The sequence below is a fragment of the Prionailurus bengalensis genome, chromosome D4 (assembly GCF_016509475.1).
Source record: "Prionailurus bengalensis isolate Pbe53 chromosome D4, Fcat_Pben_1.1_paternal_pri, whole genome shotgun sequence".
NCBI lineage: Eukaryota > Metazoa > Chordata > Mammalia > Carnivora > Felidae > Prionailurus > Prionailurus bengalensis.
The window spans coordinates 86,501,065-86,524,866 of NC_057359.1; the positions used below are offsets into that span (position 1 = coordinate 86,501,065).

Genomic DNA, 23,802 nt, shown 5'->3' on the forward strand with positions numbered 1-23,802 from the left:
ACTGAACTGGGGTGGGGGTCCCCTCAGATACCTACGCTTCTGTATGGAGTTCCCTATTCTTCGGGGTCCTTGGTCTCCCTCCTTACATCACCCCACACCCTGGGGAGGGAAGACTGCGAGTCACAGGGGAGAGGACAACAGTACCCCAGCCTTCTGGAGTTCTCCTTAAAAAGCATGTAACTGAGAACTCACCCCAGTTCCACAGCTGGAGCAAGACGGACATGGGGCAACGAAGGGGAGCGGGTTGTGCGGTAAAGAACCTGGCCACCAGACTCTGCCCGCCACTGTGTGACCTTGCGCTAGTCATTTTCCCTCTCTGAGCCTGAGTAGCCTCATCTGTAAAGGGGGTGGGGGTGGGGGTGGGGTACTGGGATCCACTTTTTCAATGGTCACGGAAAGAATCTGGGGTAACCAACTTTGTCCTCCCACATACTGAGGGTAGGGAGCCCTCGGGTCCTTGTGCCCTCCTCCTCACTCTCGACTTGGGGGTCCCCAGCTCCCAAAACTGGGGGTGGGGGGTGGGGGGGGGGCGTTGCGGGCTGGGGCGCGAATGCAGCATCCTTGAGCTCGGCGCACCCCTATTGGCCAGAGATGATCTCACCGCCTCCCCGCCTGCGCGCGCCTCATTGGCCAGTGCGGGGATGCTGCGCTCCGCCGCCGGCGGGGCCGTCATTCAGGCGGGCTCGGAGCGTGTGTGTGAGCCTCGCGGAGCGCAGAGGTGACGCGCCCGCCGTCCCCTAGGGGTCTCCGGAGGCAAAAGCGCAGAGACCCTCGGTCAGGGTCTTGACCCCTAAACCCCAGCCCGAGCCCAGCAAGCACCCCCCCCCCCTCCAGCTTCCTACGGTCTGGCAACCCCAAGCAAGGCCATTCCCAGATGATGCTCCGCAGAGAGGCGGGGTCCGGGTCCTCCCCTCCACCCCCTTCCGTTTAACCCTTTCACCGCCGCGGCGCGGTCCCGCACTGCCCGGCCGGCTGGGCTGGGAGCCCCGCGCCCCGAGCCTGCCCTAGTCCACCTAGAGGGCGGGAGGCTGGCGGGCTCCCTGGCCCCAGCCCCGGCACCCGCAGCATCCCTTCAGCTTCGCGCCCCTCACTCAGCCTTCGGACCCCAGCCCAGAGCCCCCGGTACAATGGGGAGCCAGCCTGCCCCGGTCAGCCGCAGGGGCCGGAGCGCTCGCTGGAGGACCGGCAGGACGCCGGGGGACCGCAGCTCCCGGTACCCAGTGCCCCAGCTCAGCTCCTCCTGAGAAGGCAGGACCCGAACGACAGTCCCGCAGCCCCGAGTCCCGGGAGCGGCAGCCCGGACCCTCACCCTGCGGAGCGACTGGGCGCCCAGAGGTGAGGCTGGGGCGACCCCGCCCCCTCCCGCAGCCCCGGCCCCTGCCCCGGCCCCGCCAGACCCTGCGAGGCGCCCCCGCGCTGAGGCTCGCGGCCCCCGGGGCCCGGGGCGGAGCGGCCGGGGTCCCAGCCCGGAGCGCCTGGCGGGGACCGAGCCGCCCCCTCACCTGCACCTGCACGAAGGAGCCGCGGTAGAAGCAGCAGGCGGCGGCCGACAGGGCGCTCCACAGGCTGCACCGCTCGGTCATGGTGGGGCCGGGCGTCCGGGGCCGGGCCGGTGCGGGGGGCGGCGGCCGGCGGGGCAGGGGCGCGGGGACCGACCGGGCTGGGCACCGGCTGCGCGTGCCTCTCGGCGGCGCGATTACCTCATCGCCTTGGCGGGGGAGGAGCGGGGAGGCGGGGCGGGGAGACCCCACCCTCCGGCCGGCCAGGGGAGGGGAGGGGGCCATTGTTCCTCCGCCCGCCCCCCGCTCCCCGCCCCTCGCCCCGCGCGCTCCAGCCCCGCAGGGCTGCCTGGAGTCGGGGGATGCGGAGCAGAGGACCAGCCTAGGGGGGCGGTCACGGAGGGGCAGCGGGATGGGGTGGGGATGCCTGGGCTCGGGGTGGGGGTGGGGGGTCCTGCCTCCCCTACTCGCCGTACCCTGTACCCTTCGCTGACCCGGGGCGGGCAAAGACTTTGAATTAAATCGTATCCAAAGCCGGAAGCAAACCCCTGTACGCGTTTGACCAAATCCTTTGTGGCCTCGGGAAATCTCCCAGAGCCCAGGATTTCTCCCCTCTGACTCGGAATCAGGGACTCTGCTGAGAATTATCACCGGATGCTGATCTGACAGACTCTGGGGGTGCAGAGAGCCAGTAAGGCTCAATGCTTAGGGCACCAACCTGGGTTCACCTAGCAGTGCCCCCACCTCCACCCCACCATCCCCTCCTCTTGAAGCCCAGGTTCACTCATCTGGAAAACATACCTGTGCTGACCTCATACAACCCTCCTGAGCCTCGGCTGAGTTGATGCACGTTAAGTTGCCAGGCATGAAGTAAGTGCTCAGTAAATGCATGCTACTATTTTCAAGCTTATTGCCGGGGCTTTTTGTGCTGCGATTAAAGAGAGTCATCGCTGACTCTGCATCAGTCAGGCCTAAGGTACAAATCCTTGTGACAGGCTGTGTGACATTAGGGATGTGAGTCCACCTCGCCGGGCTTCAGTTGTTTGATTCTTTTCTGCAAACACATCTGAAGCTCTGAGCAGGGAGCTTGGAGTTTTATGGTCTTGGAACTTGGGAACCCTTGCTTTAGAATCAAAGTATTCACATCAGGGTCTGAGAACCCTGGAGTTCCTTAAGCTGGTGCCTCGGGGCAGGAACGGACTTTTGGTAACTGGCTATTGATTTTACCACCGTCTGAGGCTTGAAGCTAAACCGAATGTTCTTTTGACCGCACCCGTTAGAGAACCGTTTAATCAGTTCCAGCCAGCAGGTATTATTTCTTTTATAATATTTTTAAAATACATTTTTTTAGCCCCATACACTAAAGGAAAAATACAAAGTTACTAATCCTCACAGGGATCTTACTACCACCAGTGATGGGGATCTCACTGCCTTGCCAGGTGACTGAGAATTGTGGGCTGCTGAAATGTGTGCCCTGTGGGTCCTACCCACTGGCTTTGGTGCCAGTTCTCCCTAAGGCCTCTGTCCCTCTGTGGTGCAAGGGCTCTAGATAAGGAGCCAGGGCGAGATTCCCAGAGCAGCTACAGTTCAACTTGCTGCAGCCCGGGGCTGCACTTTCTGGGCTCACCCAGCTTGCCTTCTGACCCTTGCCCACACTCCTGCCTCTGCTTGGATCACTCAAGTGCCTATCTCTGCTTACCTTTGCTCCTTCTCAGCTTTTCCTCTGGGGACAGGATTGTGGTGAACATTCCTGTCAACCCCAATGGCTTGGCTTCAACGCTTCCTCCTCCAGAAAGCCTTCCTCGATCTCCCGCTCCCCACCTCCCAAGGTCCCCTACATCCTGAGCTCCAATAGCTTCCTTCACTAGTCACGAACACAGAGTTTTATAGGCAACATCTCAGATGATGGAATGTTCCTGAGGTCAGGAGCCAGGCCAGCCTGCTCTATTCCAGGCCCAGCAACCCTACTTATGGGGATGGACTCATTGAGCCCACAGCAATCCTAGGTGGGAGGGGCCTCTGCTACCACATAGGTGAACACTGAGGCTCAGAGAGGTGACCCACATACCCAAAGTCATGTAGCAAGTAAGTGGCAGGTCTGGGGCTAAAATTTGGGTCTGCTGGATTACAAAACAAAGCCCAAACCACTCTGTATGATTTTGTCCTGGTCCCCATGTGGACCAGGAGCCCTTTGAACACAAGACCTGGACCTCCTGCCTCTGCTGTATGCTCCGTACTCAGCAGGCAGCCCGGCCCAGTGCGGGTGCTCCCGGAGGCGGAAGGCCAAGGACTTTGTCCGTGGCCTTGGCATCAGATAAAATTGGATAGCAGGGGCGCCTGGGTGGCTCAGTTGGTTAAGCGTCCTGCTTCGGCTCAGGTCATGATCTCACGGTTCGTGAGTTCAAGCCTCGCGTCGGGCTCTGTGCCGACAGCTCAGAGCCTGGAGCCTGCTTCGGATTCTGTGCCTCCCTCTCTGTCTGCTCCTCCCTCGCTCAGTCTCTGTCGCTCAAATTTGAACTGCAATCTCCGTTCTGCCCCGTGGTAGCGGTGTGTGGCTGTGGGCAAAATCACTGTGCATCTCTGGGCCCCAAGTTTCCCAAACGTAGATGGGTACACAGGAAGACCTTCCCTGCCCAGCGATGAGGGAAGAAGTCAAAGACCTCCTTCATGTACAGAGCTCATAACTGTCTCCCTTCCGGTGCTGGCAGCCAGCACAGGGCTCTGCACACAGTAGGCACCCAAGACGTAAAGCTACTCTCGTTATCATCATCGTCTCAAAACTGCATCCTCAACATTCCCAGCGCCCAGGACAAATTAAGTGTGTGGCAAACATGAGCTGCATCCATGATCTGTGATGAAAACTGAGGCACCTTTTCTTGCTCCCAACCTCTCAACATCAGCACATGCTCAGAGACCGCGTGGGATTGGGGCTCCGCGGTCTGTGTAGGGAGACATCCTCCGGGCCCTGTCCAGCTGGCAGGTGGGTGGGGTCTGGTGGTAACAAACAGTGGGGTGTCCTGTGTTTGGGGCTGGGAGACAATGGCATGGGAAGAAGGTCCTCGGGAGTGAAACCAGAGCCCAAGCTCCGCACCGACCCCGGGACCCTCTCCTCCGGGGAACAGGCAGTGAGGTCCCGCTCCCAAGAAGGCTCAGAAAAGAACTCTGCCCTTCATGGAACAGGCTCTGAGCTGTCCAGTGTCCCCTGCCCAGCCCCTCTTACCTTCACGTAGTCCCCGCCAGCCTCTGGTTCGCCAGCAGCCCTGGAAGGAGAGAAGAGAGCTGAGTGTGCCCAGCCCTACCTGGATCCCCAGCTGCCAGCTTCTGCCCACCTGCCTGGTGCCAGCATCTGGCCCTCAAGGGCCCAGAGGGCTAATCCTGAAGCCAGGAGGGGGGCATTGCAGCTGACAGCGCTCACTCTCCAGCTGTGTGACCCCACACAAATCCCCTTACCTCTCTGGGGCAGTGGTGGGCTGGGGGGGGGGGGTCCTACCTGAGAACTGGGGATAATGACAGCCTCTGCCTCCCTGGGTTGTCGCCAGGACTCCAGGAGCTGATAAATGTTCCATACTTCCCAGATCACTGTCTTCACCCAGCTTCAGAGCATCCAAGTGTTCTCATCCCTCTCCACTCCAAATGCTGGTGGCCCCAGGCTGGGGCTCAGCCTCCTCTCCCCCCACCAAGACCCTGCACTCTCTTCCTGTGCAGAGTGGCCGGCTCAGCAACACAATGTGGTGCTGTTGCTGGTGACTGTTGGCTGTGGAATGGATCCCCCAGCCTTCAGGGTGGCTGGGATGGGACCTGGAGAGGCCAGAGGCCAGGAGTGGCTAGCTTTCCCAGGTGCCAGACAGATACTAACCTGCCTTGTAGGGGACGCTGTGAGCCACCTCCCCCGGGCCCTTGACCTTAAATGCCATCTCTTCTCTGATGCAGCCTGGAACTGCCCCTTTAACACCAGCCTCACAAATCCACCTGTCTCCTTAGCGTGGCCCCTTGGATGTCTGAAGTCATCTCGGACTTGTCTTATCCAAAGCAGGACTGTTGCTACCCGCCCCCTGCGGCCACACCCCTGCTCCCCACATCCGTTTCCCATCTCAGTTGATGTCAGCTGCACCCTTGTTGCTTTGTTTGGCAAGAAAAAATCTGCAGTCATCTGTGCCTCTTCTTCCACTCACACCCCACACCCAACCCGTCAGGAAATCCTGCGACTCTGCCTTCAAAATAGATCCTGACCACTTCTCTCCAAGAGGCAACGCTCGCTTCATCCAGGAGCCCCGGGTCCTCTGTGGAGCCCACGGCAGCCTTCTCACTGGCTCTCTGTCTGTTCTCACAGGCTCTCAGCTTCTACCCCAGCCCCAGTGGCACTCAGGTGAAAACCTAAGCCGGTCACAGGTGCACACAGCACCCCCACCCGCCCTGGGCTCCCTCCTCTCATGGAACAAGATGTAAACACCTCTCTGTGACTTGCAAATGGCTGGGCATGTCATTTTTCACCCAAACCAGAACTTTTCTTCCCTTGTGAGAGTAAAGAGGTGCCCTCATTATGCCAGAAAAAAACAGCCACAGGGGCACCTGGGTGGCTCAGTCGGTTGAGCGTCTGGCTTCGGCTCAGGTCACGATCTAGCAGTGTGTGAGTTCGAGGCCCGCATCGGGCTCTGTGCCAACAGCTCAGAGCCTGGAGCCTGCTTTGGGTTCTGTGTCTCCCTCTCTGCCCCTTCCTCACTCACGCTCTGTCTCAGTCTCTCTGTCTCTCTCCAAAATGAATAGACATTAAAAAAAAAATTTTTTTTTTAAAACTAGCATAAAGCAGGTCATACGTTCCCCAACCTACAAGGCCTTGTGTAGCCTGGAGGCCCCCAAACACCCACCTTGCTGACCCCCAACCTGCCTCCCTCATTTATTCTGTCCCTCATTCTGCCCCAGCCACATTGGCTCACTCTTGCTACCAGGAACATATTCCCTCTGCCTGGAATGCCCTTCCTCCGGATCTCCATGCAGCTTGCCCCTCCCCCTCATTTATTTAGGACTCTGTTTAACACGCCTCCTCAGAGAAGCCTTCCCGGACCACCCTCCCTGGTCCTTCACTCCCTGTCCTCAGCCCTGCTTTATCTTCCTCAGTCTCTGCCTGCAATGACCATTTTACATCTATTTGTTGACTGTTAATTACCCGACACCTTCATGAGGGCACTGACTTTGCCTCGTTCGTGGCGAAGCTCCCAGCCCAGTGCCTGGCGTGTAAATGTAATAAATTTAATAAAATACATTTAATTTAAGACAACACACAAAATCTGAGCTTAAAATATCATGGGAGGGGCGCCTGGGTGGCGCAGTCGGTTAAGCGTCCGACTTCAGCCAGGTCACGATCTCGCGGTCCGTGAGTTCGAGCCCCGCGTCGGGCTCTGGGCTGATGGCTCAGAGCCTGGAGCCTGTTTCCGATTCTGTGTCTCCCTCTCTCTCTGCCCCTCCCCCGTTCATGCTCTGTCTCTCTCTGTCCCAAAAATAAATAAACGTTGAAAAAAAAAATTAAAAAAAAAAAAATATCATGGGTAAGGTGTGCATTCCCAGGGCAGAAATCCACACAGGGCTCCCCGCCCTGCTCCTGAGGCCACAGGGCTCCTCGGTGACAGGTTGTCTGACAGGCCTCCCTCTTCTGACATTCTGGCATCCCCACTGCTAACCTTCCCTCTTGCAGAGTCCTTCCTGACTTAAAAACATAGTCTCTCGGGGCGCCTGGGGGGCTCAGCCGTTTAAGCGTCCAAATCTTGGTTTCGGCTCAGGTCATGGTCTCACGGTTGACGAGTTTGAGTCCCGTGTCGTACTCTGCACTGACAGTATGGAGCCTGCTTAAGATTCTGTCTCTCCCTCTCTCTCTGCCCCTCCCCTGCTTGTTCTCTCTCTCTCTCTCAAAATAAATAAACTTCAAAACAAAACAAAAAACATAGCCTCTCAAGCTGCACCCCCGGCCACAGCCACAGCCGTTTTCCAAAGCCAATTTGGTTCCCTCCGTCCAGCAGCTGTGGGAGCCAGCTGGAGCGGGGACCCCTCCTCCCCGCTCACCTCTGCCAGCTTTTCCCGGGTGAGGTGTCCCATCCCAGAGTTTCCGGCTATTCAGTCCCGGAAATCCGCTCGCTGCTGGGAAAAGATTGGACAGGACACTGGGATCGCCCCAGTGCTTCCTCCCTCCTTCCTGTCTACTTCCCCTTGGGCTCTGGCGAGGGAGGAGAGCCTTGGAGAAGGGGGTGCCTGCACCAAGGATCGAGTGGACTGGGGGGTCCGAGCCAACAGGGGAGCTCAGGGCAGAGGCCGAGACCCAAGAAGCTGGGCCACACTCAGTCCCCCATCACCTCACCCTGCCCCTCTACAAGACTCTAGGGTTTCCCAAACGTAATGTCTGCCTCCGATCTACTGCCATCACCTGCCTGGACTGTGGCCACCACCTCAGCACTGGCCTCCCTGCCCCTGTGTCTTCTGTGACTTGTTCTCACTCCAGCAACCAGCACATTCCCGTTAAAGTGGAAGTCAGATCTTGGGATTTCCTGTGCTTCAACCCGCAGGAGTGGCCCCCCAGTGTCACTCAGAGTAAGGGCCAAAGTCCTCCTAACAGTCTTATAGAGTGGGTCCTCACCACCTCCCCCATCCCATGTCCTAACCTGCTCCCTTCACTCATGCTGCTCCAGCCATGCTGGGCTTCTTGCTGGATTTTGTCCCCACCTCTGGGTCTTTGCACTTTCTTTTTAAAAATGTTTTAAATTTATTTATTTACTTTTGAGATGGGGGGAGGGGCAGAGAGAGAGGGAGAGAGAATCCCAAGCAGGCTCTGCCCTGTCAGCACAGAGCCAGATGCGCGGGGCTTAACCGAGCCACCCAGGCACCCCAGGGCCTTTGCACTTTCTGTCCCTCCTCTGCTGGAATACTTTCCCTCCCGATACCACTGAGCTCTCTCCCTGCCCTCCATCAGATCTTTACTAAAACATCCCCTTCTCAGTGAGGCCTTCCCTTGCCACCCATCTGAAAGTGTGACCCACTCCACATTCCCTACCTCCCTTCCCTGGTTAGTTTTTCCCTGTGGCATTTCATGTGACCTGCCATGCATCGACTATCTTCTCTTACTAGAACATAAGCTCCACAAGGACAGGGCTTGGGATCTGCTTAGAACGGTGCCAGGCACCCCATAAAGATTTTTTGGAGTGAACGAATGTCACACAGCATCTCCATGCAACCCTGGGCACAAAGTCTGGTTCTCATGGCTCAGTTCTCTGTGACTGGCACGGTCAGCCATCCCTCCTCTCTCCTCCTTGCTCTCCAGCCTGCCTGCACTTCCTCCAAAGACCTCTGCCTCCTCCAGCCTCAGGGCCTTTGCACAGGATGTTCCCTCTGCTTGGAACGTCCTCTCTCCCTTAGGCCAGAGAGATTTCTACTTGGTTCTCAGATCTCAGTTTGCTTGGAGATTTCTAGAACATTCTCCCTCCCATTGTTATGATCAAATTCAGGAATCAAAGCTTCCATTTTCAAAAACTCAGCTCCGTTAATTAATTATTATTTTTTTTATTTTATGGACTTACAAAGGCACTTCCTCTCTAATATTTGTGGTGAAATCAATTAATAAATAATACTGACAATTGAGCTAAATCAGTCCCATTAATCAGCCACATTAATTATTCAAATAACCAGCCCTTTTAATTGCCTGTATTAACTGATTTGTTCTGATAACTGATACCGCTTATTGCATACATTAGCTTAATTAATTGGACTAATGAGCAGTTATTAGAGCCCATGATCCTTTAGTTCCCCAACACGGGTCCAGATCTGAGCTCTGCCTTCAGGGCCTCCGACCCGGCCCAGGAGAAAGGGCAAGGCTCCCGAGGGATCCTGGAGGAGGGGCAGTAGATACCAGCTGCAGTTCCCTTCCACCCTGGCCCTCCCTCGCCATGGGCAGCCTTGCCCTCCGCAGACAGGCCTGTGGCCCATCTACCCTCTCTCTGACCCCCAGTTGGCTCCCTTGGACCTCCAGGCCTGGCCACGTGGCCTCAAGTGGACACTTCCCCAACCTCTGCCTCCTGCTTCTCTGCTTTCCCCCGCCTTCACCTCTCTGATGTCCCAGTGCCTCTCCTGGAAAAAGGACAAAACTGTCTTCCCGGAGAGGCCACGAGGATCCTGAGAAGGAAGGGTGCAGAGTTCCCAGACCCTCCTCGTGTGCCTCCTCGTGCTGCCCAAGCTCCCAGCCATGGAGATCTCCCATCCTGCCCCTCCTGAGGCCTGAGATTCTTTCCACCCTTCGCTCCAATCGTCACTCACCCCGGCAGAGAAGCAACACTGCTCTGTGCTCCTTAGGTTTTTGTTTGTTTTTTAAAGTAGGCTTCACAGCGCAGAGCCCAACGTGGGGCTTGAACTCATGACCCTGAGATCAAGACCTAAGCTGAGATCAAGAGTTGGACACTTAACCGACTGAGCCACCCAGGCGCAGGGACAGAAATCCCTGCCTTTCCCTGCCTACCCTGCTATGGGGCCCTTGGGGTTCTCTGCCAGGAAGGCTGTTGGCTTTAGCCCCTGCCTTGCCCTGCCTCCTGTAAGATGGGCCACCACTGTCCTGAAGACATCCCCGCTCCTTCTCCACCATTCTGTGCCCTCAGTCTTCTGGACAGCGGTGAGCTTGCCGGCAGGTGTCCAGAAAGGGTACCAGCCCTGTGAGGATAGGGCAGAGGGGGGCCATTCTTCCCAGCGCAGAGCTGAGGATTCTGAGCCCTGAGAGCTACTAACTGATACGCAAAAGGGGAGGGCATGTATGGAGCACTGACCGCCATGCCCTTGATAAGGGAAAACACTGAAGTTTGTGACTTGATCCAGGACTCACAGCTGCTCGGACTAGATCTGCTTTGTTCCTTGCACGAGGCAGGCTCCCCTGGGGAAAGGGGACCACTCCGGGGTAGAGATGAGGAGAAGGTGGGGCGGGGAGGGCAAAGAGAAATAATATTTCAACTGGACTAGGAGCCCAAAAGCTATGTCAAGAAGAAGAAATGGAGCAGGGATGGGAGGAGAGAGGACCCTCTTTGGCTCTGGAGAGGGCCCTCCGCTGAGCGGGAGGAAGCAGTGTGACCCTGGGCAAGTCCCCCTCATTGCGCCTCAGTGAACTCTTCTAGAACATGGGCGCGGTGGTAGCTAGAGCAGCTCCTGTGTGCTGGTTCTTCCCTGGGCCAAACCCGGGACCTCAGCTAGTCCTCAAGATGACCCTGTGCAGCAGGTGCTATTATTGTCCCCACTTTACAGATGGGGAAACTGAGGGTCAGAGAGGGCAAGGGAGTTGCTCAATGTCGTCCAGTCGGTGAGGTATCCAACTTCCTCCCCAGCTCTACTCCACATAGGTCCAGGATTCCGCACGCAAGATCCCCTGAGGGTTTCGGGGCATGTGGCTCCAGCTGGGGGTGGGGGTACAGCCCGTCCTTCCTGAGCCAGTGCAGTTCCCACAGCCTGAGGCATCCGGGGGTCTCGAGGACTGTGAGAAAGTCTCCACAGGAAATGAGAGCTGGGAGCAGCTGGGCCCCTTCGGAAGACAAGGACCAGCCGCCCAGAGCCTGACCAGGCCGAACAGGCTGGGCCCACCACAGCCCCCTCCCCTGGTGGGTAATCACTACCAGATGCCCAGCAGCTGACGTCACTCTGCAAGGGCCAAGAGAGGGTCGTGGGACTCTGGGGAGTGTTGGAAATTCTTGGACCAGAATCAACATTCCAAAAGGAAATGGGATGGGGTGGAGAGTTGCGGGGGGGGGGGGTGTTCTTGGCCTGTTCTCAGTGCGTGGCACCAGGGCTGGGGCACCCGCCATGCAGGGTGCCCCTGGCTGCCCTATGGGGTGCACCTTCTCCCAATCTCCTTCTGAACAGCTGTGGGAGTGGGGGGTGGAGGGGTCTGGGTCTCTGTGATCTGGCAGGGAGGGAAGGACGCTTGGGTGTGACACTTTACAATGAGTAGAAGTGCATTCAAACCCTCCTCAAAGGAGAGGTCCTCGTAAAACATAAGTCAGAATGAGGCCCTCCTCTGCTCAAGGCCAGCAATGGCTGCTTCTCGCTGAATCAAAGCCCAGTCCTTGCGGGGCCTTCCAGGCCTTCCATTATCTGAACTCATTTCCTCTCTGGCCTCGCCTCCCACCACTCCACCCTCCCCCCCCCCGGCCCCCCATCTTATTCTCCTGCAGCCACTGTGGGTCCCAGCTGCTCCTCAAACATGCCAAGGACCCTCCTACCTCAGGGCCTTTGTACCTGCTGTTCCCTTGGCCTGGTACACTCTTCCCCAGATATCGAGAGGGTTTGTTCCCACATCCCTTTGTTCAAACATCACCTCAAGGTGACCTTTTTCCTGGCTTGCCTTCCTAAACTGCTACCACCAGGCATACCCCTGGTTGGTTTCAGTATTTCTCCCAGCACTTTTCTCTTCTGCTGAACCATATAACTTGTCTTATCATGTCTCCCCCCACACTGGAATGGAGGCTCCATGATAGCAGGGTTTTGTCTGCTGTGCTCGCTGCTGTCTCCCCAAAACTTGGAAGAGTATCTAGGGCATAGTTGCATCACAGTAAATATTAAAATGAGTGAAATTCCAGCTCAACTAAATGTGTCATCTCGAGCAGGTTAGTAACCTCACAAAACCTCAATGTCTTCATCTGTAAAGTGGGCTCCCATTATCTGTCTTCCAGGGGCTTATGGGAAGTCATTTCAATAACGGTAGAAATGGCTTTGAGATTTTTATTTGCAGGAGGTAAAATGTGGTCTAGTGACTTGGGATCAAGTCTAGGCTCTGACACCTCATCTCTCTGTGACCCCAGGAAAATCCCTTCCCGCCTCTGAATCCTGGTCTTTTCACCGGTAAAATGAAGCAAAAAGAAGTTTCCTTTCACACGGCCTGTGTGGTAGGTGGCACCCATTGGGTGCTTCAAGCAGGGACTGGCCAGTTATGAGCCAGATCTTGACCCCCTCTTCTAGGACCCTGGCCTAAAAGTTCCTGTGTGTGGGCATGGGTCTGGATGGAAGGTGTTGGGGCCTCCTTTCCTTCGCTGGGCCTCCCCTTCCTCCTCCTTAACAGGGACTGCAGAGGAGGGTCGTCAGGGCTCTCTGGACCTGCTATTTCCCTGCAGAAGGCTGAGGTGCTAGGGATAGGGTGAGGCTAGGCTGGTGCTGTCCTTTCTGGGCGCTAAGGGCTCTTCACCCCCTCTGCTCCTGGCCCCTCCTCCCTCCTTCCTCCTCATCCCCCACGATCTCAGCAGAGAACAGGGCACCAGGAAACTCCTGCAGTGTCACCTCTTCCCCTTCCTTCCTTCTGCTCCAGGTGCACCCTGCCTCCCAGGGGGTAGGGGAGGGACACCATCTACCCCAGCTTAGACCACTCCCTGAGCAGCCACTGAGATGACCCCCATGGGACACTGGGGAATGGGGCCCCAGTCTTGTTCAGTGGCAATTCTCAAATGCCCTCCTCTCCAGGTTGGATGTACCCTCAGAGATCATCCCAGACCCATCTGGGCTGCTGGGGAGATTTAAGGCCCAGAGTAGGGCAGGGCAAATCTGAGATCACACAGGCAAAGCAGCTCTCCTGACTCTGGGACACAGGGCTGGGCTTCAGGGACTCCTGGAAGAAACATTTCATTTCTAGCCTCCTGCTCGGCTTGGAGGGCAAGTGGGGACACTGGGTCTCAGGACACCAGGAGGGGGCTCAACCTGATCTGCTAACCTGACCCCACCTCAGGACCATTGGACACTCTGGATGATTGGAGGATGGAGGGCAGTCTCTCTATTTCCTCCACCAGCTCTAGGCCAGGCCTGATGCTGGAGGCACTGCCAGGACCACCAGGGCCCCTGCCCACAGAGGAGGAAGGCTGGGTCCTAGACTTGGCATTCTCAAGGTTTCTCAGGACCATCCTTCCCAGAGGCCCTGGCCCTGTGGGAGGGGAACAGGCTGCCCAGCCTTTAAGGGCATGGTCCAGGAAGGTGGAGTTAAACCCTGGGTCTAACTAACCTTCACTACTGTGGAGAACTGGGCAAATAATCTCCCTTTACTCATCTGTAAAATGGCGATGATAAACGTGCCCCTCTTCCGGGGCTGTTGTGAGGAGTAAATACCCAGCCTGTGCGAGGGCGAGGCAGGGACAGAATTACACCAAAAGAAAGTTTAAAAGTCCCTGATGCTAACGGGCATCCTGGTATGTTGGTTGCCCCAGGGGCACCGATTTCCCCTCAAACCATTGCCATCCCCGCATGCCCTCCTCAGGCCCAGCTCGGTCACTCACCCTCTGGGTCCCAGTGACGGACATCTTCGTCCCACTGCAGTCATGGTTCCCCCGCAGTCACTGCCTGAAGCCTGGGTACCTCCTCAGCCCGAGGGCTCCCGCCTTTCTCAGGCCAGGGAGCTCTGAAGCGCAGAGCAGTACTCCGGGGGCGGAGCCTGACCTGTAGACCACGCCCCGGGCACGCCCCTCGCTCTCTGCCGGGGGCCGCCCCACAGCCTACACCTCCCGCTAGGGAGGACACGCCCCGCCTCGGGAACGCCCTTCCGCCTCCTGTCTCGCTCCTCCCCCTACCCCCATCTGTTAGCGTCCAAGGCCGGGAAGGCCACGCCCCCCCGACACACCCCTCTGCCTTGACCCGCCCCGTTCCAACACCACCTTCCCTCAGCAGTCCGCCTGGCAGCCTGAAAGGGCCACGCCCCCAGACACGCCGCTCCACCCGCCCCTTTCCTGCAAACTCACAAGGCACGTCTCAGACCCTAGGCTGCCTCAGAACGCCCCAGAACCTATCAGGCCTTCTCCCCTGCATACAATCCTTGCTCTTCCACCCTCAAATGAGGCTGAACTAAGGAGGGGACGGCACAAGACAGCAGCCTGGAACAGCCAGGGATGATGGAAAAACATTTACTGTTAGTGGTGTGCTAGGCACTGTGCTAAGATTTTAAAAGTCCTGTATGTGACTCTTGATTCTCATCATGCCCTACAAGGTAGGTGCTATCATTATGCCATTTATCAGCTGAGGAAACGGACGCTCAGAAAAGGAAACAGATTTATCCAAGGTCATGCAGTCAGTAAGAGGCAGAGTCTGGACTAGATTCATTCTGAAACTTTACAAAGTCTTGCTCCCCATTGAACAGAGGTCTAGACTCAATTACCCCAGCACACAGAAACTGTGCTTGGTGTCTCAGGGCAAAGCCATTCCAGAGAGGTCTCAGAACTGGCCCTAGAGTTACTTTTGCTCAGCTGGGGTTTTTTCCCCTCTTTATTTCAATAAGTACATCTGACCAGTGTGGTTTAGACCCAGGGCCTGAGGGTTGAAAAGCTGGAGACTCCTGTGGTTGAGATTGAGGGGTCTCCCAAGGGCACGAAGCACACAGCTGTACAGCTTAGAAGGTCGTGGGTACAATGTGAGAGATGAGTGTGCAGCCATTGGAGGCGGGCCGTTTCTGCTCAAATCCAGCTCTGCCACCTTGCCTGAGTCTCAGTCTCCCCATCTGTAAGATGGGTCTCATGATATAACGATAAATGCTTTTACAGAGCGTTCGGTGAGTAACATATGTTTTGACACCCAGTAGAATGGGTGCTGGGGTCATATCATCACTATGTGCATTTTTGCATGAACTCAGCTCACCCTATAACCAAGTGAAGTGGCAACCAGGGGGAGCAGTGTTGTCCAGTAGAACTAAAGGTGATTTGGGTGTGGGGGTCCTGGGCAGGGATCCAGCGACTGGGCCTGGGGCTCAGCCGGCTCCTGGAGGCTGCCTAGGGCGAGTTCAAATCTCACCTTTGTCATTTGACAGATGTGCAACCTGCCTGGGCCAGATGACTTTGCCTCTCTGAATCTTCGGTTCCTCATCCGTCATATGGAAATGCCAGAATCTCCTCCCCAGTTGTTTTTGTTTTGTTTTGTTGAGAATTAATTGCAAGTGAAAGACCAAGCATAGTGCCTGGTCTGTAGTAAGCACTTGGTTCATGTGTAGAGTTTTTATTCCCCCTAGAAGTGTGTTTCGTGGGGGGGGGGGGGGCTCCTCTCCAGGCTCTATTGGCAGGAGGTTGGAGGCACCCTTCCCGCAGATTCCACTCTCACCCCCACCCCACTGTGGGCACCTACCTTTCCGGAGGCACATTCCTGGGAGCTGTTTCTTCTTTTCTGTCTGCGCTGGGATCCTCAGGCTCTCCCGTGGGGCCCATTACGGAAGGGTTGGGTCCCACTGCTGGGGTGTCCTCCAGGGGGGCATTGGTCCCCACCACCACCTCCTTGGCGGCCTCCAGGCCTGGAGGGTTGGGCAGATCTTGGGGCAACAGGTGGGATTCAGAGCCCACCTCCTTGGTCTCCCGGGTAGCCTGTTGATCACGAGCCTTCCTGGTGCTGTGGCGAGGCATGGTGCCCATGTGGCTGTACATGTCACTGGAGCGGGCATAGGCTGGGGGGCTTTGTGGGACAGTCATCATGTCATCCTGTGTAGCCTCAAAGGTGTCTCGCTCCAGGTGGGACCGGATACTGATGGAGGCTGAGGACCGTTTCAGAGTGAAAGACCGAGGGAGGTTGGAGAGACTCCCGAGGCCCTTGAACTTGAAGAACTCTGGCAGAGGAAGTGGGGGGAGGGAGGGCAAGGGGAAGACATGAGTTAACGCCAGCAGCAATAATAAAAAATACATGTCGTTCCTTTGACTGAGGGTTCAAGGAGGGTCAGGGCTTCTCTGACACTCCCTTTGTTCCCGTGGAACACGCAGCTCTAGAGTCACACAGACCTGAGCGACCGTCCCTGCTCTTCCACATCCTTGCTGTGTGACTTTCGGCAAGTCACTTGACCCTTCTGAGCCCCATTCTCCACATTAGCAAAATAGAGATTGTAGTGCCCACCTCCTATGGACAGCAGAACTGAAGGAAAGCATGTAAATAACAGACTTAATATGGTGCCTGGCACCCAGAATATCCTGGAGAAGTTATGAAGGCAGTGACGATGATTGCAGTGAACGCCTCTGCATTGGTCAGCTATGCTTCATGCATTACATCACTGAGTTCCCAGCATAACTCAATGACACAAGCTTAATTTCCCTTTTCTGCAGATAACGAAGCGGAGGTCAGAGCTGTGGAAAGACCCGCCCGAGGTGGCATCGTGGGCAGGTGAAGCATGTTTGTGTGGTCGTGGGGTGGGGTGAGTGAGGAGGGGCTGTTTGAGCACCAGGGACAGGGGATGAAATGAGAAGGGGGTTGTTGGGAGCCTGGGGGGCCCACTCTCTGAGGTTCTGTCCTTCCTGTCAGCTGAGCCCACGGTGGGGACGCAGGCGGCAGGGTTGGGTGATACCATCTCCTCATTTCCGCGGGGGTGCCTGTGAGTTCCCTCCTCCTTGCCCCCAGCTGTGGGACTGTCCCTCCTCTAAGCCACCACCCTCTGACAACCCTATGGCCTCCAGGCGAGTGAAAAGGAAAAACTCTGGCATTTTCCACTTCCTAGGTACCCTCTGCCTCCTCAGGTCCTCACCACGATGCCCCCATTGATGAGAGAGGAAACTGAGGCCCAGAGAGGGGAGGGACTTGCCCAGGGTCACACAGCAAGGCTGAACCCTGATGAGGGGCTCAGGGCTCTGGCCTGCTGGGGTCAGTGTTCTGGGGCTTTCCCCCCAGCCCTGCCCACCCTCGACTGTCTTAGCCTCTGCCTCCTGACAAACACTGTCAGAAAGTTCTGAGGCTCTGCTCTAAGAAAGCTATACCTCTGGGCAGAATTGTGCCAATTGCCAGGAGGAGGGCCAAGAACCCCTATCTCCTGGGCACTGGGGGATCTGGAGGAAACAGTAGTGGGACAGGGAGGGAAACCGAGGTGAGTCCAGGAACATGGGATTGAGCCCTGCTGGGCAGCCCCGTATGATCCAAAGCATGTCTCTGGGGCCCAGTATTTTCATCTGTGGAATGCATCTTAATCCTGGCCCTGCACACCGCCACCCACCACCCCCCCTGTGCTGTCAACGGTCAAGTTGAAGGGCTCAGGGGAAGCAAAAGTTGGCTGAGACCCGGAGGAGACTGACTTGGGGAAACAGAGCCTTGGTCAGGGTGACCCCTCATCGAGCTGCCCTGGGTCCCAGCGTCACTGCTGGTGGGGACATGGGGCAGCTTCTCCTGGTGCACCCATACCCACTCCGGCCCCAGTAACTTCCAACTGAGCCCCCGTGTGAACCGATTCCAGGGGCAGGGCGTGGAGCATGTGGAGGTCTTCCCTTGCCCGGCCCCATGAGGTCCAAGGAAACCAGAGATGGTCACACCCACAAATGGTGAGACAGAGAAACAGAGACTGGCAGAGCAGAGATGAGATGGAGAACCGGAGCAGCTAGAGACAGAGAGAGCTATGGGGCCAGAGTGACAGAGGGAAGGCGACAAGGAAACCCAGAAGCAGAGAACTCCAGAGAGGGATAGAGATGGACAGAAAGAGAAACAGAAACCAGACAGTGATAAAGAAGCAATGCAGAGAGAGACTGAGATGGATGGACAGACAGAGAGATGAAGGGCAGTGCAAAGGGCACCCTGCACTCACTGAACTTTCTGCTGGCTTTCTTGGGTCCCTCCGTCATCTTGGCGGGTCGTGTAAAGCCCCTGGCCAGCGGGCAAGTGGCCGCTCTCGACTCCGGACATCAACGTTGAGGTTCTTCCCTCACCTCCCCTTCCCCTTTCTTGCACCCTCTTGCCGCTCGCTTCCTCTGTGTATTTTTAAACCAGTGAAACTCCCACAGCTCCTCCCTCCCCATCCTCTCCACGGGGGCGGGCCAGGGCCTCCCCCACTCCGGGCCCCCATGGGCTGCCTCCTTGACCTTGGCTATGGGGGCGGGAGGGGGGCAGGGGGCAGACCACAAGCCCATGGGACCCGGAGGGCCTGGGGGGGACAAACCACAGGCCCTGGGAATGGAGCCCACTGGGTGGGGGCTGTGGGGGGGACCCGCTGACAGCTGTCAGGGGGTCTGGCCAGCGGCTGGAAGGGTGCTGGGAGCCAGGCCAGCCCACAGGGCAGTTTGTTCTAAGCCTCGGTGCCTGGGGAAGGACTGGGAGCAGTGAAGAGTGCTGTGGTTAGGCCTGTGGCCCTGGGGACCACCCAAACCCAAGTTCAAATCTTGCCTGGCTACTCTGTCACCGTGTAATCCTGGCTAGGCCACTGACTTCCCTGAGCCTCAGTTTCCTCACTGTGAGCAGGGGGTATTTGCAATGCCCACCTCACAGGGTCCAGTTCGGTGTGAAGCCTGGCACAGAATCGGCGCCCACCAAGGCATGATCATTCCTTTTTAATCCGGCGAGACGCGGTGGCAATTTGGTCCCCCACACCCTTTATACAGGGATGGGGGGATCTGGAGCACAGACGGGCAGAGGGAGTGCCCCAGGTCATCTGGCAGGTTGGTGGCACAGACAGGGCTACATCTCACCCTTCTAGACCCCTCAGCCCACAGTCTGATGCTTTTCCAGCCTACGTGTGTGCGTGTGTGTGTCACGCGGGCAGGACAGAGATGAGGAAATGAAACTTCCCTACACAGATTGTCCCAGACACCTGTGGAGGCCGTCAGCAGCTGCAGGGGTTGGGGTGGCCACAAGGCCAGGGGTTTCAAATCCCAGCTCTGTGTACTGCGCATAAGTTACTCCCGCCTCTGAAGCCCCAGTCACCTGATCTCAAGAATGGGCACGAATGCAAGATACACAATGAACTCACAGAGGCTCCAGCACGATTGGACATTATTGTCCTGGCCCCCAGGCTGGCAACCGAGCCTATGGGAGAGGGAGTCCGAGGGCAGATGGGGCCCCTCCTGCATCCTCAGCAAAAATAATGATGACTAACGTCTTCTGATCAGTTAGTTCATTCCGGCCAGAAAGCTCAGTCCTTCTGTCCTAAGAGGTAGATGTTGTTTCTCTTGCCCCCATTTTAGAGATGTGGAAACTGAGGCTCCCCGAAAGTCAACTTACCTGGCATTAGGGCCTCCTTGTCCAGCTATGGAGGCTGAGGTCCTAACTTCCACTCCTACAGCCCCAGAAACCCCCTGGCGGCTGGATGATGGGCCCTGGTGGGGGAAGCATCTGACTGACCCTTCTCAATGGGTTGAGAGGGAAACCGAGGCCCTGAGGGGAAAAGGGACACAGCCCGAGAGATCAAGACACCAGAGTCCTGCTCACAGACAGACCTGGATGGGAACAGTGTTCAAAGCTCACGTGAAAGAATGAGGTTTCTCGGTCACGGAGTTGGGAAGAGAAGGTCCCTCTACTGAGCCCTGACCATGAACCTCCACAGATTGTCCGTTGAGTCCCTACGACCGACCTGTGAGGCGAATGCTGGTACTGTCCCATTTCACAGATGAGGTAACTGAGGCTAAGGAGGAGCAGAGACTAGACCCCCAGGTGTCCTAGCTCCCAAGCCGGTGCTCCCTCCCTCCTCCAGTTGTCAGAAGAGAGAATAGGGCCGGTGGCCTGGCGGTAGTGAGGGGTCTTCCTCGTGGAAGGCAGCGGGTGGTTCCCCTTGGCTTCTCTCCCAGGAGGCAGTCCCAGTGACTTGGGCTAAGTGCTGGGTTTCTGTCACTCCCGCCTCACTGTGTGACCCTGCCCCAGACCCTTTACCACTTCGGGTCTCAGTTTCTATCTGTGGAACAGCGTCAGAGTAGCTCCCAGTTCCAGGGGTTGCTGGGAGGATGAAATGAGAAAATGTGAGCCCAGGCTAGTGCACTGTGGCCTCAGCAGCCCCCCCGCCCCGCCATGGTTGTCGCTGAGGGATGGGGGTGATTCAGGCCAGGGGCGGATTGGCATAGGCCAAGAAGACCCCAGGGGAGGGCACGTGGTGGGAGAGCTGGGAGCCCCGGCCACAGGGAGGCCGTGTTGCTGCAGGTACAGCGAGAGTGCTAGCTAGGCCCGTGCTGCCGCCGTTGGCCCCGGGCGCCAGCGCAATTGCCCGTCCCTGGGAGAATGAATGGGGCTCAGTGTGGCGGCTCCACTGAGCTCAGAGCCCCCTTTGTGCTGCCTTGAGTGGCCGTTGGGAGTGCGGCTGGGGACCTGCCGGCGGGTGGCTGTCCCCCAGGCCCTCCTCAGCCTGCGTTGGAGGCCGGCCCGGAGCAGCCCGCACTCCACAGCCCTGAACACACAAGTGCTTTCACGCCTCCAGGCTTCGGCTTGGGCTGGACCCACACCCAGAATGCTGCTCTTCCCTCCACCGGCTGGAAGTTTTGCCTCTGTGCGGTCGGGGCTCCGGGTCCAGACTGAGCCATGGTGCCCCAGGGAACCCTCCTCTGGTTTCTGTCCCCTCCCTCCTGCCCCTTTCCCCCCCATCTGTGACTCCCTTGCCCCCAGTTTGGCCAGGTACCATTAGGTCTCGACGTCACGGTCGAAGGCATTGGCCCCAGGCACGCGGGATCATGCAGACCCCACGTGCATGATCTCGGGCAAGTCGTGTCACCTCTCTGAGCCTCGTTTTCTCCCTTCAGTAAAATGAGACCAATACAACATCCCTCACACGGTCCCGTGGCAGTGAAATAAAAGTTATACTGCGAGTATTACCCATATTACATTCACTTGCGTCTTCACTTGCAGGTTCCAAACAGACCTCATGCCCCCTCAGAGGAGAATTTGCCTTCCACATGCGTATTGGCCCCACGCCTGCCATAGGTCTTAGGCTTTCCCCGGCTCCATCCAGTTGTCTGGTACTGAGGCTGGTGACGAACGACCCTGGGTTTTGGAAGCAGAGACCTGGCTCTGAATCCCAGATCTACAGCTTCCTGGTTGTGTGGCCTTGGGCAGGGCACGTCACCACTCCGAGTCTCAGTTCCCTCTTCTGTAAGTTGGGCCCAATTCCAGCAACCTCCTAAGAGGGGAGCTGTAAAGCCCCAGGGAAATGACACGTATCAACACAGGGCCGGGTACAGAGTCAGCACCCAGCTGGTGTGGGCAGAATGTCCACGGTCTACAGGGCCGCAAGCATCACACTACAATCCTCTGCCCGGTGTCTCCCTATCCAGCACCCCTTTCTCTTCCCGGGACGTACGAGCAGCCAAGATCAGCCCACCCATGAGCCTGTCTTCTCCTTCCCTCCCTATGCCCGCACCCCCCCCCCCCAACCTCATCCCTGCTCAGGGGAGGAAAACAGAAGGTCTAGGCCAGAGTCAAACAGCAGGCCAATGATTCCCTCTTCTACTCTGTGCCTCAGTTTCTCTGTTAAATGCCAGCGGGACCAGAGGCTCTCACAGAATCCAGTCGGTTAGTCAGCAAACTGACAAACTGGCCAGTGCCTGGCTTTGCAGGCTTAGCTGATCCGTGGAGGCAGGAAACATTTTCCTCAAACTAGCAAATCAGAAGTCAGTCAGTGAGAAATCATTTCCAGCGAGGACCTCATTTCTTCGCCCTTCCACCTGGATGATCCGGGACCCCATGCCTGGACAGCGCGGGTGGCCTTCTGAAGAGTTCCCTACTGCTTTTGCCAAGGGGAGCGGAGGGCCCGAAGCTCTGAGGGGAAGTGACTGGCGGATGTTGGGGTTCAGGGCAGGGGTGGTGGGGTGGAGGTGACAACACCGGAACATCTGCTGAGGTGTCTGCCCACAGGATGTGACTTAGGGAGAGCTCGTGGCAAACAGGCAGGGGACCCATCCAGCCTGAGTCTGATGGTGGAGGCCACCCAAAACCATGGTAGGCCCGCAATACTACCATCCCCTCCCATACCCGCCGTGGGCATCCAGAATACCTAGGCCAGCGGTGCTCTGTCATGGCTGTAGCCTAACTCTGCCCACAGCCCAGACGGGTGGGGGCCCTGATATGGCTAAGTGCTTGGAGTTTGTGCCAGACTGACCTGGTTCAAATCCCAATGTGGCTGCCGGTCAGCTGTTTGACCCTGGCCAGGGGATGTTGCCTCTGAGTCTCAGTGTCCTTATGTGTACAAGAGAGGTGATAACAGTAGCCATCTCATATAGCTGAGTGAGAATTAATTACCATAAAGTGCTGAATATATGCTCTGGACCATTTATTTTGCCTCAACAAATTGTAATTGCTAGTTATTATTTTTTTCCCTCCTTGCCCTTCTCACCCCCAATTTAGCCAATGGCCTCCCTGCTTCCACAGTGTACCCATGAAGCTGATCCCAGATCATTCCCTGACATGTCTCCTGACTGCCTAAAACACTTGATGGCCTACACTCCCCTCAGGAGGGGGCTCACTGCTGCTTGGCTGACCCTTGAGCCTCCGCCTCCCCCCCCCCTCCCCCAACAGGGTCTCTTGGGACACCAGGATCACCAGACCTGCAAGGCCAAGCCATGGAGGATAAGACAGGAAACTGGGTGCCATTGAGGGGTACCACACTGCAGGTAGGAAGGTCCAGGGAATTAGGAAACAACAGGAGGGAGAGTCCTGCAGCCACCGCCCTGGAGGGAGCTGGAAAGAGCCTCCGATATCACAATGTGGGTTTTCCTGAAGACAGAGGAGGTAGAAAGCACAGCTTTGCTGTGGGCTGATTGTTGAGTAGGGCTGGAGGAAAGATCAAGAGGCTCGTGAGCTGGGAAGACGATCAGGAAGATGCTGGGGAAGGGGTGGAGTAGGAGAAGGGGGCATAGGGTCAGAGAAGATGGGTGGTGGGCATGGTGCCTGGCATGACAGCAGGCCTCAAATGGCACCATTATTATATCCCTGGCCATACTGTAAACAGCCTGACTCAGAAGAATCTTCTTCAGACAGACCAGGTTCCAGTCCCAGCGCTGTCACTCTGACCTTGGGCAAATGACCTCACCTGTCTGAGTCTCAATATCCTCTTCTGTAAAATGGGTTAGTGATCCTGACTATTGGGCGGTTGATTCAGGATTCAGCAGGAACGCCCAGCAATTCCTGAGCACACAGGGGGTTCGGAGTAAATACTAGCTATTTTTGTAATTACTGACCCGGGGTTGACCAGCTCGGGCACAGCTGATGGGGGACCGGGCTCCTGTGGGCTTCATCCTTGACTCCCAGAGAACAGGGGGTCCGGGACTGGAAGGCCCAGGCGTTGCTCTCTCGCCGCCTCCAGTGTCGCCGCGCCCCCTAGCGGCCGTCGGTTGCCATGTCAACGGCGGGTGGCTGGGGCCCGGGGAGGTGGCGGCGGGGGCCGTTCTCTCCTCCCAGGACCGGAGGCCGCTCCCTCGGCGCCTCCCGCCTTCGCCTGTGGAGGGGCACTCTGAGCCAGGGAGAAAAGGGCTCTCCGCAGCAGCTGGCATGTGGGGGTAAACTGAGGCACGCGGCGAGGCGCCCCGCAGCCAGGTGTGGAGCGCGGGGCCCCACCTCCGAAGGCGGAGGAGGGGCCGCGGGCGGTGACGCGACGAGGGCGGCCGGCGGACAGCGGGCGAGCGGG

General features: G+C 57.3%; 1 protein-coding gene and 1 long non-coding RNA gene across 7 annotated transcripts in view; one reads left to right on the forward strand and one right to left on the reverse strand.

Annotated features, from left to right (window-relative positions):
- SH2D3C (SH2 domain containing 3C) overlaps positions 1-18,212 on the reverse strand; it is a 30,296-nt gene extending 12,084 nt beyond the window's left edge. The window contains exons 1-4 of one of the 5 annotated variants that reach the window (XM_043565934.1): positions 13,766-13,852; positions 4,720-4,759; positions 2,301-2,427; positions 1,503-2,171 (exon numbers count right to left, since the gene is read on the reverse strand). In XM_043565934.1, coding sequence (XP_043421869.1) covers positions 1,503-2,171; positions 2,301-2,390 — 759 coding nt within the window. In that variant the 5' untranslated portion in view covers positions 2,391-2,427; positions 4,720-4,759; positions 13,766-13,852. Of the gene's footprint in view, positions 1-1,502; positions 2,257-2,300; positions 2,428-4,719; positions 4,760-13,765; positions 13,908-15,593; positions 16,066-18,012 lie in introns of those variants that run through there. The other 4 variants (XM_043565935.1, XM_043565937.1, XM_043565938.1 and 1 more) reach the window with 4 other exon arrangements.
- Positions 379-23,381, forward strand: LOC122474796. Of its 2 annotated transcripts, XR_006295013.1 has the most exons (4): positions 379-1,335; positions 16,553-16,610; positions 22,524-22,789; positions 23,128-23,381. It is a non-coding gene; the product is annotated as an uncharacterized LOC122474796 (long non-coding RNA). The 2 variants fall into 2 exon arrangements; XR_006295014.1 differs by having other exon boundaries at positions 22,695-23,381.
- Positions 23,382-23,802: the final 421 nt, after the last annotated feature.